Source organism: Rhinatrema bivittatum, chromosome 13, assembly GCF_901001135.1.
Source record: "Rhinatrema bivittatum chromosome 13, aRhiBiv1.1, whole genome shotgun sequence".
NCBI classification, from domain to species: Eukaryota; Metazoa; Chordata; class Amphibia; order Gymnophiona; family Rhinatrematidae; genus Rhinatrema; species Rhinatrema bivittatum.
This window is the reverse complement of record NC_042627.1, coordinates 198,767-216,028: the sequence shown is the minus strand read 5'-3', so window position 1 is coordinate 216,028 and position 17,262 is coordinate 198,767. Positions and strand designations below refer to the sequence as shown.

At 47.8% G+C, this 17,262-nt stretch overlaps 1 protein-coding gene across 2 annotated transcripts in view; it reads left to right on the top strand.

Moving 5' to 3' along the window:
- The window catches only part of OSBP (oxysterol binding protein), a 201,378-nt gene that overhangs the window by 67,906 nt on the left and 116,210 nt on the right, over window positions 1-17,262 (top strand). For both annotated transcript variants that reach the window (XM_029575088.1, XM_029575087.1), the window contains exon 6: window positions 15,538-15,592. In XM_029575088.1, the coding sequence (XP_029430948.1) occupies window positions 15,538-15,592 (55 nt within the window). The remainder of the gene's footprint in view (window positions 1-15,537; window positions 15,593-17,262) is intronic.

Here is a 17,262-nt window from a genome sequence, read left to right as displayed (position 1 = left end):
CATAAGGTCTTCCTGCAATTTATCACAATCTGCTTGTGATTTAACTACTCTGAACAATTTTGTGTCATCTGCAAATTTGATTATCTCACTCATCGTATTTCTTTCCAGATCATTTATAAATATATTGAAAAGTAAGGGTCCCAATACAGATCCCTGAGGCACTCCACTGTCCACTCCCTTCCACTGAGAAAATTGTCCATTTTTTCCTACTCTCTGTTTCTTGTCTTTTAGCCAGTTTGCAATCCACGAAAGGACATCGCCACCTATCCCATGACTTTTTTTACTTTTCCTAGAAGCCTCTCATGAGGAACTTTGTCAAACGCCTTCTGAAAATCCAAGTATACTACATTTACCGATTCGCCTTTATCCACATGTTTATTAACTCCTTCAAAAAAGTGAAGCAGATTTGTGAGGCAAGACTTGCCTTGGGTAAAGCCATGCTGACTTTGTTCCATTAAACCATGTCTTTCTATATGTTCTGTGATTTTGATGTTTAGAACACTTTCCACTATTTTTCCTGGCACTGAAGTCAGGCTAACCGGTCTGTAGTTTCCCGGATCGCCCCTGGAGCCCTTTTTAAATATTGGGATTACATTTGCTATCCTCCAGTCTTCAGGTACAATGGATGATTTTAATGATAAGTTACAAATTTTTACTAATAGGTCTGAAATTTCATTTTTTAGTTCCTTCAGAACTCTGGGGTGTATACCATCCGGTCCAGGTGATTTACTACTCTTCAGTTTGTCAATCAGGCCTACCACATCTTCTGTGTTCACCATGATTTGATTCAGTCCATCTGAATCATTACCCATGAAAACCTTCTCCATTACAGGTACCTCCCCAACATCCTCTTCAGTAAACACCGAAGCAAAGGAATCATGTAATCTTTCCACGATGGCCTTATCTTCTCTAAGTGCCCCTTTAACCCCTCGATCATCTAACTGTCCAACTGACTCCTTCACAGGCTTTCTGCTTCGGATATATTTTAAAAAGTTTTTACTGTGAGTTTTTGCCTCTACAGCCAACTGTTATCCAGAGTATCATCTATCCCATTCCCATCTACGATCTTATCAACAGGCAATAATCTTTCAGGGTGGTGTTTAGTGAACACCAAACTGAAGTATTTGTTTAATATTTCTACCATTTCTTCATTTCTCTCCACACAGTGCTCCTCGTCCTCTTTTAATTTCACTATACCACTTCTGGCCTCTCTTCTTTCTCTCTTGACCTCATATTCATCAACTCCTGTATATATGCTACCCACTCACCGGATTGTACCCCTGTCCCCTGATCAGATCACTATGTCATCAATGCACACCTCTGAATGAAACAGCCCCCTGCCATCACCCCCCACATAGCACTAAAATCGCCTTTCGTAAACCATGCACCACTGACGAACTCATCTCTGCCTTCGATAACGTCTCTGACAATCTTGACCTCTCCAACCCTGAAGTGGTCCACTCCTCATGGAATACACTCACTACTACTATAGCCAATGATATCTGCCCTATCATTAACAAAGAAATATGTCACTATCAGACAGCAAAAAAACCCTGGTACACAACAAAGCTAAAAAATTTAAAAAACGACCTTAGAAGTAAAGAGCATATCTGGCGCAAAAATCCCACCCCCAAACATGTAGCCATCTATAAATCCACCCTCCATGCTTACAGTCTCGCAACCAATCAGACAAAACGCGACTATTACTCTGCAAAAATCCATCACTATCAATTCAATGCAAAGGCCCTATTCTCCTACGTGGCTGAACTTACGAAACCCTCCGCGCCCCCCCCCCCCCCCCAACTCTAATGAAAAAGACAACAGCTCATGTGAAGAACTCGTCCTCTACTTTAAAAACAAAATAGATAACCTCCTCCTACGCCTCCCCACTAACCCCTCCCCGGCCAATCCCCTCCCCATAAACCCGAATCTCAAGCTTGAGTCCCTCAACTCAACCTCAGCCAAGAAAATCGAAACTGCCCTAAAAAAAATCAAACCCGCTATCCACCCCTCTGAAACCATCCCCACCAAAGCCCTCCTCTCCATTCCCTCCATCATCGCAAAACCCCTCGCAGACATAATTAACTGTTCCCTGTCACACGGCGAAGTCCCAGCCCCCCTCAAACTGGCTGTGGTCAAGCCCCTCCTCAACAAACCTACCCTTGACCCCTCCAACCCTTCAAACTACTGGGCCATCTCTAACTTTCCCTTCATCTCCAAAGTCATGGAAAAAATTTTCAACGCCCAGCTGTCTCACTATCTTGAAGACCATAACATCCTTCATCCCTCCCAATTCGGCTTCCGTAAGTCCCGTAGCATGGAACACTTCTTACTCTCCTTAACAGACACCCTCCTCAAGGGCCTGGACCACAGACACTCTTTTATCCTTGCCCTCCTTGACATTTCGTCCGCCTTCGATACCATCAATCCTAAGATCCTCCTTACCCGCCTCTCCGAGATCGGCATTTCAGGTACTGCCCACCACTGGTTCGCTTCGTACTTTCATAATAGAAGTTACACGGTAAGAATGGCAAATTCAGAATCCTCAGACATCCCCCTCACACAAGGTGTCCCACAAGGCTCCTCTCTCCTCTATGCTCTTCAACATATACCTGGTGCCTCTCTGCCACCTGCTCACCGACTTAGGTCTTAAGTTTTTCTTAAATGCAGATGATGTCCAAATCCTCATCCCCATCCAGAAATCCCTCACCAAATCCCTCAAGTTCTGGGAAACTTGCCTTGCATCCATTAACGCCCTCCTCTCTAACCTTCACCTTGCCTTAAACTCCATCAAAACCGAACTTCTTATCTCAAAGCACTCAGACCTGACCCCATTCACCGCCAGCGACTCCCTCCATCGCCCTACCCAACTTTGTGCGAGATTTAGGGGTATCCTTAGACCATCAGCTTAACTTCAAAGACCACATTAACACAATCATAAAGGGTGGATTTTACAAACTCCACATCCTCAAAAAACGTAAACCGCTGCTTCGCTCCCAAGACTTCCACACAGTCCTGCAAGTGACTATGTTATAAAAAATGGACTATTGTAACTCCTTGCTTCTAGGCCACCCCTATGCTACCATCAGACCCTTGCAAATGCTACAGAATGCCATGGCAAGAATCCTTACAAATACACGTAAATCCGAGCACATCACCCCCATCCTGAAGGATCTCCACGGCTTCCCATCTCCTCTCGAATCAAATACAAAACCCTTACCCTTATCCACAACTCACTGCACAATCACTATCACCCCTGGCTTGAGGACACCATCTGCTTCCGCGTTTCCAATCGCCCCTCTAGAAGCACGCACTCCGGCACCCTCCACACCCCCTCACTCAAAAGTGCCCTTCTCACCTCCACCAGAGAAAAGAGTGTGTGTTTTATTGTACCTCACCATGAATGTAGGAAGGGTGGGTAACAGATGATTTAAAATAAAATAAATATAAGCAACCTATCTTGGGAGGGCACCCAACCAATTGCTTGAATGGAACAGGTCTACAGCTTAAAATGTTTGCTCACTTCTGTTTTAAGGTTTCATTGGCACTTTGAATTAAGTAAGTCATAGGGTTGGCCTACATAAATAAGAGATGGTTGTTTCCAAAGTAACTGAGTGCACGTTCTGCTGGAGTGCAAATGGTACTATGGGTAGAACTCTGGATGGTTTTGCCATTGGAGCTTTGTAGGACGATGACCTGGTCTTCCTTATATTCATTTTCTAAGCATTATTGGCTGGAGTTTCAAGCCAGCAAAGAGGCTTTTTTTTTGGCTCGGAGGATTTAAAAGCAGTTTGGCAGTTTTCCGCCCACTAGTGTGTACATCCTATGCATTTGGACTGATCTGGCTATATGAAGAGGATAGAAACATTTCTTACCTTTTTAATTTCCTTTCCTTGGGTCCAGACAGTCTAGAACCCTCCCTGTTCTGCAAAATATATAGATTTCTTCTAACGTTTTTTTATAGGAAGAATAATTCTGGAATGAATTTCTGCTAATGTCAGTTGGAATCAGAAAAAAAAAACCAAATTGTATTCATATTGTTAAGGTTATTTCTTCTGTTGTTCAATGGTTGGGAAGCCCCTGGTTGGGGGAGGGGGGGGAGTGTTGATTACAGGAAATACTGAGGTTAGCATGGAAGCCTATATAGGGTGATAATAGAAGCCATATACTGATTGATGAGCATAAAACATGTTTCTGAAATGGACTGGCTGGATTCAAGGAAAGAAAATTACAAGGTAAAAATAAACTTTTCCTTTTTCCTTCAACAAGGAAGCCATTACACAAGGGGCATCTGATTGCACAGATATATACCCATGTCTCAAAGCTCAGTAAAGTTTTACTGCGCCTCTGTGGAAGTTCCAGCATCTGAATTACCACACGGTCAATTGTCATTTTCTCTGAAATTTTCTCTTGAGGCCTAGTGCTTCCTTGTTTTCTGTCTTGCTGCTAACATTTTTTCACTGCTGCCTTTTAGCCCCTTCAACAAAACTTTTAAATTCTAGCATAAAAAAGAAAGATGTCAGAGAAGCCTACAGTAAGCAGTATCTGTGGATACCACGTGTCCACCATAGCTAATCACTACTCATTGAAGTTTTTGAGCTGTGCTTGCATGTCCCCCAGGGTGGAGCAGTTTTGTACTTGGATGATGGAGACCCTTTGGAAGATGCCGATGGGTAAGAGCATTAACCTTTGGCATGAGGCAGAGCAGTGGAACAACTCTTCATCATGGAACAAAGCATGTTTGGGCTTTTGGTGCAAGGAATCTTGGCAGGATGCTGCCTCTTCTTATCTCCCCCCCCCCCCCCCCCCCCCCCCCCCACCTCATGATGCTGGGTTCCAGATCCGTCAGAGGTCAGCTGTTGAGCATAGCAAGAAAACTAATGGCACTAGAAGAGAACCAGGTCACCATCTGCATCATCAAAACAGAGCACCCACTCTGAGGTCCTATCTATGTACTTGGCACAGAAAACTGTGGTGCCATCACTGCAAGTTCACATCCCATAAGAAATTATTGGTGCCATGTAGTAGCAGGGTGCTAATCTTTGAGAATTATTGGTGGAGCCAACTGCTCTTGTAAACATGGTGTCAAGCTTTTCTTCAGCCTTACTGTCATCTTTTAAGTTTGGACAAACCCGACTTGGTTTTTGAGGAAGATATATTTCCTCCAGCTCTGGCACATGAGGTCCCCCAACTAATGGGAGCTCAGTTATTGGAGCTGGTGAGAATTTCTTTGATTCCTTCACACCTGAAGACCAGAAGAACGGGAGTTAGAGTTTCTACTGTCCAAGACAGAGGAAAGTTTTGCACATGGTGGTACTGCTCAGTGGGAATTTTCCATGACTGCAGGAACTGCCCAGTGTGTACTTCACCACAGGAGCTAATGGCACTGGGTGTAAGTCCTCAAGAGAAAGTGCTGAATCCTCCGGAGGAGGAATGTCTTCACAGATCAGAAGATGTTTTTGGTCTGTGTTCCTTCCAGATGTTTCCTGCCCGGGCCTGCAGAAGTCTCCAGCTCACTTGCTGCCTTCATCATCAGGGTCATGGCTTAGCATACCTCTGTGGTCAGGAGAATTGTAATTTCCAAGGGGATTCCATCACTTTCCAGTCTTGCCACATGACCTTCCTTGCTGCTGGAGGATCTCTGCTACTCCATATTCCCAATTAAGTTGGCTAGGAAGGATAAAGACCTGAGAATGAACATCTTCGGACTCTATCAGTTTCTGCAATCTTCAGCAGATTCTGCGGCTATCCTGATTCATAAGCTTCTCCAGAGCCTCCAGATAGGGATGTGGAAGATGCCTACATTGTGTCTCTTGGTGGTCCAGAAACTGTTTTCATAGTGGTCGAATTCTTGCACCACTTGATGGTGGTCAAGTCAGCATTGAAACATGCTAAACGCACCTATGACTATTCCAACATGTCCTCAGGAAAAGACCTAAAGTTATTGGACTCATTTGTGCAAAAATCCCTTCCAGAGTCCTATGTTGAGTATCCAGTTGTAGCTCACCAGCTCTTTATGAGGGTGTATCTGCATTAATGTATTCAAAAGTTAAAGTCCTTGGCAGTCATCAGATCCGGAGTAGACAGACATAATTCAGGCAGTAGAAGAAGCAGAGGAATATGAACAGCAACTTATCTATTATATCTATAACTTTTTCAATACTGCAACCAGACCTTCTGTAGAAGCCATTATGTCCAGAGGGATAGCCTAGAGGTTAGAGCAGTGGGCTATGAACCTTGGGTGTCATTTCACTCTTCATTGCCTAAAGTACGAATTGTGAGCCTTCTGGAGATAGGAAATACCTATTGTATTTGAATGTAATCCTCTTTGAAATGACCAATAGGTGGAATATAAACTAAATACTTGGTTGCAAGCTAGCATGATGTACTTTGCAGGGGGGCATAACCTCTTTGATGATGGGCAGTCACTCTGATTAGGGAGCATCAATCCATGCTGCAATCGTTCTCAGATGCAGTGGGGGAATCAGAAGACTCAGACTAGATACATGTGACCTCTTTTTAGGATCATCAAGCCCAGCCCCCTTTATAGCTGCAGTAGCTTTCTGCTTGGTGGCATTAAAGAGAAAGATGTCAGCTTAAGATTCAGCAGTAGACACAGCCTAAGCCAGATACCAGTTTTTGACTGCTCCAAGACCCACCTTCCCTCCCCCACACACAAGTGGAGGAAGGGTCCACTTCTTCCTACTAGAGTGGCACCGGATCACTAAAGAGGTTCTGAAAATTGTGGAATATGGTTACTGCTTTTGCTTCTCTCTCTCTTGACCCAGCGGATTTTGGTCTTCAATTCAGACCCATCTCAATTTGCCTAGCTACTCTTGGAAATAGAGCTGCTCTTCCTGCAGAAGGCAATTGATGCTGTAACTTCCAAGGAATATAGTCAGGGGATTTTGCTGTGTAACTGCATGGCTATGCATATTTTAACAAATCTTAACTGCCAGACTCTAGACTATTCCTCAAGCATGGTTAGATCCCTCCTCATGTTTTCTATACCTTCCTGGGTAGCTTCCCTGTTGCAGATTTTGGTATCATTTGTAAAAAAGTCAAACTTTTCTCGTTAGTCCTTCTGCAGTTTCATTCAAAAAAAATGTTGAAAACAGTCCAAGGATTGATCCCTGAAGCAGACCACTAATAATGCCCCTCTCCTCAGTCAACTCCATTTACCCGTATGCTTTGTGGCCTCCCACTTTAACCAGTTTCTAACACAGTCACTTTAGGACGCATCCCAAGGGTGCTTAGTTTGTCACCTATGCACAATCCTGTTAAAGGCCTTACTGAAATCCAAACATACCACATCTAACACTCTCCCTTGATCCAATGCTGTAATTGTTCATTCAAAGAAATTTATCATATATTTCTGGCAATACTATCTCTAGAAAAATCATGCTGGCTTGCGTCTTGTAATCCATTGGATTTCAGATACTGCACTGTCTTATGTGTAGTGGTGATTCCATTAATTTACTTACCACAGAGGTCAGACTAATTTACCTTTAGTTCCCAGCTGCCTTCTTACTTCCACTTTTGTGAAGAGGAACCACATCTGCCTGTCTCCAGGCCTCTAGAGCTACTCCTGACAATCTTTAAAAAGGTCAGCCAGCGGAGCTGCTAGAGCTTCCCTAAGTTCTCTTAATACCCCCGGCTGTCCGAGACCATCACTTTATTTTTAGATTAGCTAGCTCCCTATAAACATGCTTTTCTGAGAATTGTTTGCGGTTTCTCACTTCTTATCCTATTTATACCCTTTTTCTGTCTTATTCCTTGCCCATCCTTGGAGGTAGATTTTAAAAGCATTGCTTGCGCTTAAATACCCACATATGAGCGTATGTAAGCTACACATGAGAAACGAGGCTTTTAAAAATCTGCAAAATAAAAATAAGATGGCGGAAAAAGGGCGGGGAATAGTTGGAACATGAGTGTTGTAGGGTGGGGCCAACGGTTATGAGCATAACTATTTTAAAACCGGAGACAGTGGCATGCATCAGCTTATCTGCTGCAGATGAGCAAGTTTGTAAATCTTGAGTATTAGGACTTATAGGACAGGGTGAAGGCTCTGGGTCAACTGGGGGGCATGCAGGATGAAGAACCAGAGGGGGTCTGGAAGGCCTCGATATTAACTGGACAAATTGGGGGACCAAATGGAAAAACTGAGTTGTCCCTTGTGTGAGCATGATTTAAAATCTGCCTACATATGCACATAAAGGCCGACAAAGTCCTATGGAAGACGTGTACTAGCTGTGCTTGATAATATCTTACAGTTAGGAGCATACTTATGTGCAGCTGCTGTATTTTAAAACAGTGTGCGCATGATTTAAAATGATAGCATATCTTTGCTCGCACACTGATACATGCATATATGGGAGCCAGTGCATTCATTTTAAAATGAACTTGTTAATGAGCATTTCCTAGCGTGTAGCAGATGAACTCAGAACAAGTGGGTATAGTGTGCTCGTGCTAGCAGTTGGAGACGGATCTGACGTCAGCACGGGTACATATACCCCCACAGGAAGTGAAGCAACTCAGTAATTTTCGTCTCCAAAGCAGTTTGGAGCTCCTGCACGCTCGCTGAGCGTGTTTTCCAAATCTACTTTCTAAAATTTCTAAGAAGATTACCAGAAGACGAGCCCCGCACTCCTGCGGTGATACCCTCGGGTCCCTCCCCCAGTTGAGTTTTCCGAGGTGATTTCCATGGTCCCTCGGAGGTCCAGGCCTCGGTCCGATGGCCGAACCGCAGCAGGGATCTAGCCCCGAGCGAGAAGGGCTCGGATGTGGCTGAGAGGCGCCTTGGTCCCGGCGAGGACTTAGCCCCGAGCGAGACGAGTTCAGCGGCTTAGAGGCAGCGGGTGCACTTCCTCGAGCACGGCGGTGAAGGTATTTCCCCTCTCCCCCCGCAGCCGGAGACCGCCCGGGTTACAGCCGGGAAGCGCCGAAGATTAGGTCAGGCGTACATCTCTTACTTTTTGGTCTCCGAGGTACGAGGATCGGCAGCGTTGCCCGCATGCGGCACGCCGTGGAGGTCGCCATTTTGTCTGCCTTGTTCAGGTATTGAGCTTCCACAGATAGGCGCACACGGATAGGCGCCTGTGGATAGGCGCACAACGCAGCATATAGACTGCTAAGCGGAGCGCATATTGCTGAATGTATATTATTGAGCACATATTGTTATTGAGCACATATTGCTGAACGTATATTATTGAGCGCATATTGTTTATTATTTAGCGCATATTGCTGACCGCATATTATTGAGCGCATATTCTTATTGGGCTCATATTATTATTGAGTGCATATCGCTGACAGCATAAGCGCTGGCGCCCTGCATTCGCAAGACGCGATGGAACACCTAAACGCCCCGGCGTCTCCAGAGGCGGCACCTCCTGATTCCGGCATGAAAGCTCTTGGCCTGTGCTCAGCGTGCCAGCTTAGAGCCACGCAGAGCGAGGAACCAGACTACCTTTGTGCCCAATGTGAGGAGGCCGTGGGAGCCTCGGGCCAGGACCAGTCTCAACCGAGGTTTACCGACAGTTCCCCAGGGGCCACCCCGGATCTAGCAGGCCGTCTCAAACAGCCAGGAATCCCGGGGGACCTGTTACCCCGACGGCTGGAGACCGCTTCCATTTCCTGGGTGGACTTATTTAAGGGGATCCACGCCTTTGTACAGATGCAGTCGGCTTCCCGTCCAGGCCCTGCTGCCCCGGCTGACCCTGCTCCCGGACCCTCTCGCCCTTACCGCCTCCGGGCAGTCCGGCTCATGCGGATCCTGATGTCTCGGAAGACGAGTCCGGACTCCCTGAGGAGGGGGAACTTCCCTCGGGGATAGAGCCATATCGAACTATGAGGTGGTTCTTTCCCAAGGAGGATCTCTCTGACTTGGTCTCTCAGTGCCTGACGGAGTTGGCTATTCCAGGCCCCAGCACCATGGAGGCATCTACGCAGAACCCCCTGCTGGAGGGTCTTCGTCCCACAGCCCGCCATTTCCCCTTCCTGCAGGCGGCGCAACAGCTGATCGATTTGGAGTGGAATGCGCCGGAGGCCTCATTCAAAGGGGGTCGGGCCCTGTCCGGCATGTACCCCCTGGACCCGGCAATCAAGGATATGCTGGCATGCCCTAAGGTGGGACGCCTTGATTAGCGCTGTGGTCAAGCGCACTACCATTCCAGTGGAGGGGGAGGCGGCCCTCAAGGAGCCTCATGACCGACGCCTGGACGCCATCCTGAAACAATCCTTTGAGGTAGCAGCTCTGTCTCTGCGAATCGCAACCTGCTGCACAGTGGTAATGCGTTCCTGTTTGTCACAGGTCAGGAACAATGCTCTGGCAGCAGACATGGAGTCAGCTCTCTCGTTCCTTACGGATGCCGCCTCCGACCTAGTCCATACGACAGCCAAGGAGGTCTCATCCTCAGTAGCAGCCAGGAGGCAGCTCTGGATATGGAATTGGTCAGCCAATGCTCCTTCTAAGACACGGGTCACTAGAATGCCGTTCAAGGGTTCTCTTCTGTTCGGCAGCGACCTAGATAAACTGGCCAGCACATGGGGCGCCTCTCCAGTACCTCGACTGCCGGAAGACAGGTCCAAGAGGAACCAGCGCACCTTTCCGAGGCCCTCCAGAGGTAGAAGCTCCCAACGCTTCACTCCCTATAGGAGTCGCTACCAGGCACCTCGTCTTCAGGCCAGGAACCAGTCCTTTCGGACCAAGCAGCACAAGAGGGGAGCTGACTCGGGTTCGGGTCCCGGCCGCACCCCACAATGAGAATCAGCCGATCCATCCGGGGGACGAAGCCATAGGGGGCAGGTTAACCCTCTTCTACCCCAGATGGGTCGAGATTGTCAGACCAGTGGGTCCTCGCCATCATCCGAGAGGGGTATTATCTGGACTTCCATCACATCCCTCCGGACAGGTTTGTGGAATCTCCGTGTCCAATCCACAAGAATGTAGCATTGGAAGCTACCCTGGCGAGGCTCCTGTCCTTGAAAGCCATAATCCCAGTACCTGCATGGGAAATGGATTCTGGGTACTATTCCATTTATTTCATGGTACCCAAGAAAGAGGGCACTTTCCGGCCCGTATTGGACCTCAAGTCAGTCAACCGATACTTGAGGGTCCCGAGGTTTCGCATGGAAACTCTGCGCTCAGTCAAGACCGCAGTACAGCCAGGGGAATTCCTCACGGCCTTAGACTTGTCAGAAGCCTACCTGCATATCCCGATCCATCGGGATCATCACCGCTACCTACGCTTCAAGGTTCTGGGACGACACTTCCAATTCCGGGCTTTGCCCTTCGGGTTAGTCACGGCGCTGCGGACCTTCACCAAGGTGATCGTAGTGGTAGCAGCGGCGCTCAGACGGGAAGGAATCCTTGTCCATCCCTACCTAGACAATTGGCTGATCAGGGCGAAATCCCGAGAGGAGAGCCATCGAGCAACCAACAGAGTGATCTCCCTGCTGGAAAGCCTGGGATGGGTAGTCAACCTAAACAAGAGCTGCCTACAGCCTTCCCAATCACTGGAATACCTGGGAGTCCAGTTCGACACCCAGGCAGACAAAGTCAGCCTCACCACCAAGAGAAGGTTAAAACTCCAGACGCGTCTACGGTCCTTGATGGGAGCCAACCGGCCCATAGCTTGGGATTATCTGCAGGTTATCGGTCTCATGGCATCCACCCTGGAAGTGGTACCCTGGGCGCGGGGCCCATATGAGACCACTACAGCGCTCCATCCTCTCTCGATGGAGCCCACGCTTCCGGAATTATTCCGTGCATCTACCTCTACCAGCCAGACTGCGGACCCAGCTACGGTGGTGGTTGCAGTCCAACCACACGAGCAGGGGGTCGAAGATGTCCTCCCCCACGTGGACTCTGCTCACCACAGATGCCAGCCTGAGCGGATGGGGAGCACACTGCGAAGAGCTCACCGCCCAAGGGCGGTGGAACAGAGAAGAGTCGGGGTGGAACATCAACCGGCTAGAGGCACGGGCAGTCCGGTTAGCCTGCCTGCGATTTGCTCACAGACTGCGGAACAGAGCAGTCAGAGTGATGTCCGACAACGCCACCACGGTGGCATACATCAACCGACAGGGCGGAACCAGAAGCCAACAGGTGTCCCTAGAGATAGCCCCGCTGATGGCTTGGGCAGAGGCGAATCTCCAGGACATCTCCGCCGTCCACATTGCCGGACGGGACAACACCGCGGCAGACTTCCTCAGCAGGGAAAGCCTAAATCCGGGAGAATGGCAGCTGTCCCCCACAGCCTTCCAGATGATTGTGGATCAGTGGGGGACTCGGACATGGACCTACTAGCGGACAGGTCCAATGCTCAAGTAACCAGATACTTCAGCCACAAGCGAGACCCGTTCTCTCACGGGATCGACGCCCTGGTTCAGCCATGGCCTCCAGGGACCCTGCTATACGCCTTTCCTCCGTGGCCCCTGCTGGGCGCCCTTATACACAAGATTCAGAGGCACAGAGGCCTAGTTCTTCTAGTGGCACCAGACTGGCCAAGAAGACCCTGGTATGCGGACATGAGAAGACTACTGACAGGGGAGCCCCTTCCCCTGTCTCCTCTCAGGGACCTGCTATGTCAAGGTCCCATCCTCCACGAGGACCCGGCTCAATTCTCTCTTACGGTCTGGCCATTGAGAGGGCTAGACTGAAGAAAAGAGGTTACTCGGAGCCGGTGATAGATACACTCCTCAGTGCTCGCAAGTTTTCCACATCCCTCACCTACATAAGGATCTGGAGAGTATTTGAAGCCTGGTGCGACACTCTTGGCACCAATCCACATGCGACCACTATCCCTATTCTGGATTTCCTGCAGGATGGGCTTCAGAAGGGTCTCTCCCTAAGCTCCATCAAGGTTCAGGTGGCTGCGCTGTCTTTCTACGGTCCCAGAAGGGAGGGCAAGACCATTGCCACGCACCCAGATGTGTCCCGCTTCCTGAAAGGAGTCAAGCACATTCGTCCGCCACTGAAGTGGCCAGTGCCCCTGTGGAACCTCAACATAGTTTTGGATTTCCTTGCGGGATCCACTTTCAGACCCCTTCGGGGCCTGTCTCTCCGTTTGCTAACTTTGAAGATGGTGTTCTTGCTGGCAGTTTGTTCAGCACGCCGCATCTCAGAGCTACAAGCGCTGTCCTACCGTGATCCCTTTCTCAGAATCACTCCAGAGGCTATCCATCTTCGCACGGTTCCCTCTTTCTTACCTAAAGTAGTCTCACGATTTCACCTCAATCAAACCATATCCTTGCCAACCACAGTGGGTTTGAAGAAATCAGAAGAAGGGCGTTTGCTATGCCATCTCGACATCGGCAGATTGCTGCCCAGATACTTGGAAAAGACAGAAGCAGTACGAAGGACGGACCATCTGTTCGTCCTTCACAGTGGGAAGAAACAAGGGGAAGCGGCCTCTCGGCCCACAATCGCCCACTGGATCAAAGAAGTTATCAGAGCGGCCTACGTAGAGGCCGGGAAGTCACCACCTCTGCAGGTCAAGGTTCATTCTACCAGAGCGCAGGCAGCCTCTTGGGCAGAATCTAGGATGCTTTCGCCCGCAGAGATATGTAAGGCGGCGACATGGTCCTCCCTCCATACCTTTTCCAGATTTTACCGTCTGGATGTCCAGGCCAGGGAGGACACAGCATTTGCGAGGGCAGTCCTACGCGGTCCTCAGGCAGCCCCCCGCCCAGTTCGGGAGTAGCTTTTGTACATCCCACTTGTTCTGAGTCCATCTGCTACACGCTAGGAAATGTTGAGATTACTTACCTGATAATCTCCTTTTCCTTAGTGTACGCAGATGGACTCACCATCCCGCCCGGCTGCCAGTATACATGGGTTTCACCAGTTCAAGGTAAGGCATGTCATTTCTTACACGAGAGCATCCACTCTACCAGGTGTCAACGCCTTCCGGTTGGGAACACTGGCGGTCTCCAGCTACTATCAATCGGTATGGGGAATTCTATCTAGACCGCACTGCACTCCATACGAAATCCACCCAACTCTTTGCTTCTTCGACAAAGACAAGCTACGAGTACCAGTGGGCAAACAAACTCTCTCCAACTAGCTAGCAGACTGTATCCAATTCTGCTATGAGAAATCAGGCTTTCCTCTCCAGGGGTGAGTGCAGGCACATTTGTAAGGGCCATGGCAACATTGTACCACACTATCGTTCAGTACCAATTACCAACATCTGTCAGGTTGTGACATGGAGCTCTCTTCACACATTCGCAGCCCTCTACCGCTTAGATAAGGAAGTCCATCAAGACTCTGCCTTTGGCTAATCTGTCTTGCAGAGCTTTATTCCAGTATAATCCCCAACTCCTTCCACAACCACATGCTCTTATTTCAGTCTGGCTCATCATTGCCAAAAACACCCCAATTATTGTGCCTGCTGCACGAGTTGTCTGCTATTGGCCTGTTGTAATATGAGTCAGCCTGTAGCTTGCTAATCACCCATATGTGAGGACTACTATCCTGCTTGTCCTGGGAGAGAGAAAGCAGAGTTGCTTACCTGTAACAGGTGTTCTCCCAGGACAGCAGGATGTAGTCTTCACAAAACCCACCCGCCACCCCGCAGAGTTGGGTTCGCTTACGTTTTGTTGTTTTATTTTTCACTCATACTTTTGTGCTACAAACGAGACTGAAGGGAGACCCCTGTGGCTCGAGGGATCATGGCATGCTGGGCATGCTCAGTGTGCCAGTCAAAGCTTTCTAGAAACTTTGACAGAAAGGTTTTCCATCATAGGGCTCCGTTCAGTGACGTCACCCATATGTGAGGACTACATCCCGCTGTCCTGGGAGAACACCTGTTACAGGTAAGCAACTCTGCTTTTTTAATGTCTTCACATCACATAACCTATACAGGATTAAGAGCTCTCAGGTCATCCACTGGGATTCTACACTGTCTTTTGTCATTTGAGCCTTCTAAATTCAAAGAATTCCTTCTTGGTGTTCCATTATACTTTTTGAATACTTGAGGACTGATCCGGATTCTCAAGGGTAAGGCCATATAGCAGGGTTAACAGTAATCTGTGCTTGGCTGTACACACAACACACCAGCTGCTAACCAGACAGACTCTGGTGCTAGGCCAGCTGTGCCACTTCTTGCCTTAATGATCATTTTCAGGGCAGTTCTCATACTGCTGACATTGGTTCAAAGACCATGGTCTTTCAACCAAATTTCAAAGGAAAAGTATTTGTTTACTTTCACTTTGAGAATTGCTGCGGATAAAAAAATAATATATGTGGACACTTGCACTTGCTTTTTGTGTGAGTAGAATTTTGCCTGAAAATGCTATCTATAAGTGTACTTTTCTTCCTCTGATGTAAATCCCCAGAGGTGCCTCCTTTGAATGCAGCCAGAAGTACCCATGTTGTGGAAGAATGCATATACTTTTAGCTGCATGGAGGGTGGATGTGGGGTAAAACTCTTTTTACCTGGGAAAAATGGTTTTGGAAATTGTCCTCTTATTGAGAAGTGCTGTATTTTGTGAGATTTAGAATTTGGATTTTATTTCTGGCTTTTTTTTTCTTAGACGTACAGGTAGCAACCTTAGTGGAGCCAGCACGGACATCAGTTTGGATGAGCAGGTAAGTTTTATGACGTATTCTATAGGGTGAGAGTCAGACAAAGAGAATGTTGGTTTGGAACTGTATGAGGTCAGAATGTCAAGAAAACAGACACAGGCTAGGCTCTGGCTGGTTTTCCATGCATTTTTATTAATATACAATGAAAAAGAAACAGCTCTGCACACTTTCACAGCTTGTAAAGAAAAGTATTAGAGCACTTACGGTCTTCTCATTCCCCGGGGCTTCCTATTCCTTCCTGAGGCTCCACCCCGACCATGATTCACTGTCTGAGGCTTAAGGTGGACCGAAAGGATCTCTGGATCTGGTCCTTTAAGGTATGCTGGGGTTTTCCTATGTATATTCCTTCACATAACCTCCCTTTCAGCTCAAACTCATTAGGTTGAGTACTTGCCCAAAATAAGAAAACTCCTGTTCTTCTCTTCATTCCCCACCCTATGCTAGGGCTGTATAACCCGTTTATAGTTTCCCTTCCTAGTTTCATTTGGGAAACCTGTCCCAAACTCATGGAATGAAAAGCTCATAAGCTGACCCCACAGGGTTTTAAACTGGGGACAATTGTGTCCTAAAATCACTGGTTAAGGGAGCACCCCCATTTCCATATCATTATGTCCTGCTGGTATCAGCACGATCTGATGGGGTCCTGCTGTGTGTGGCCATGTACATAGATCAGTGTCACTACCTTTTTCTCTTTGATATACTCTCTCTTGATCAAGTCCTTAGAGCAAGTGCCTTACTACAGTGGTCCCCAACCCTGCCTTGGGGGCCCACCAGTTAGTCGGGTTTTCAGGATATCCACAGTGAATATGCATGAGAAAATTTGCATGCACTGCCTCCATAACATGCAAATTTTCTCTCATGCATATTCATTGTGGATATCCTGAAAACCCGACTGTCTGATGGGCCCCCAGGACAGGGTTGGGGACCTTTGCCTTATTACACCCAGAGATTACCAGGGCTTGGGTGGGACCTTCATCTAGTTGTACCTGGATCGCAAATTCCTTAAATTCCTGATGTGGGATACTCATTAAGTTATAGCTTTGAATCTTTGCGAAAGTGTTCACCCATTCCTGCTCCCATTTTTCATTTTCGTTCTGAGGGCCGCCCTCCGCAGCCTTGTTCATCTTGCTCTATTCCGCTAGCTTATGTTCCCACATTGTCTTTCAGCCATGAGCACTCTTTGACCATGTGGTCCACTGCCTTTACAGTAGGAGCATGCCCGCAAGTGGGTTTACTGTATAACTTTACTTGTTCCTCCCAAGGACTCTTCACGTTCTGTTTTTCCATATGGGCAGCGATCTTCCTCATGTCTGTTGCCTGGACAAAGTACCTGTACCCTTATTACTGGGTTGAATGAGTACCCCCCCCCCCCCCCCAAAATGAGTCTAGATGTAAGGATTGTCCTTGCTTTGAAGACTTTCCTTTATCAATATGGACTTTGGTCTCTAGTTTCAGATATGTCAGCATAGAAATGACAGCAGAAGAAGACCAAACGGCCCATCCAGTCTGCCCAGCAAGCTTTCGCTTTTGATTGTTTTCTCATACTTATCTGTTACTCTTGGCCCTTAGTAACCTTTTTGTTCTGTTTCCCTTCCACCCCCGCCATTAATATAGACAGCAGTGTTGGAACTGCATCTAAGTTAAATATCTAGCTTAATTGGTTGGGGTAGTAA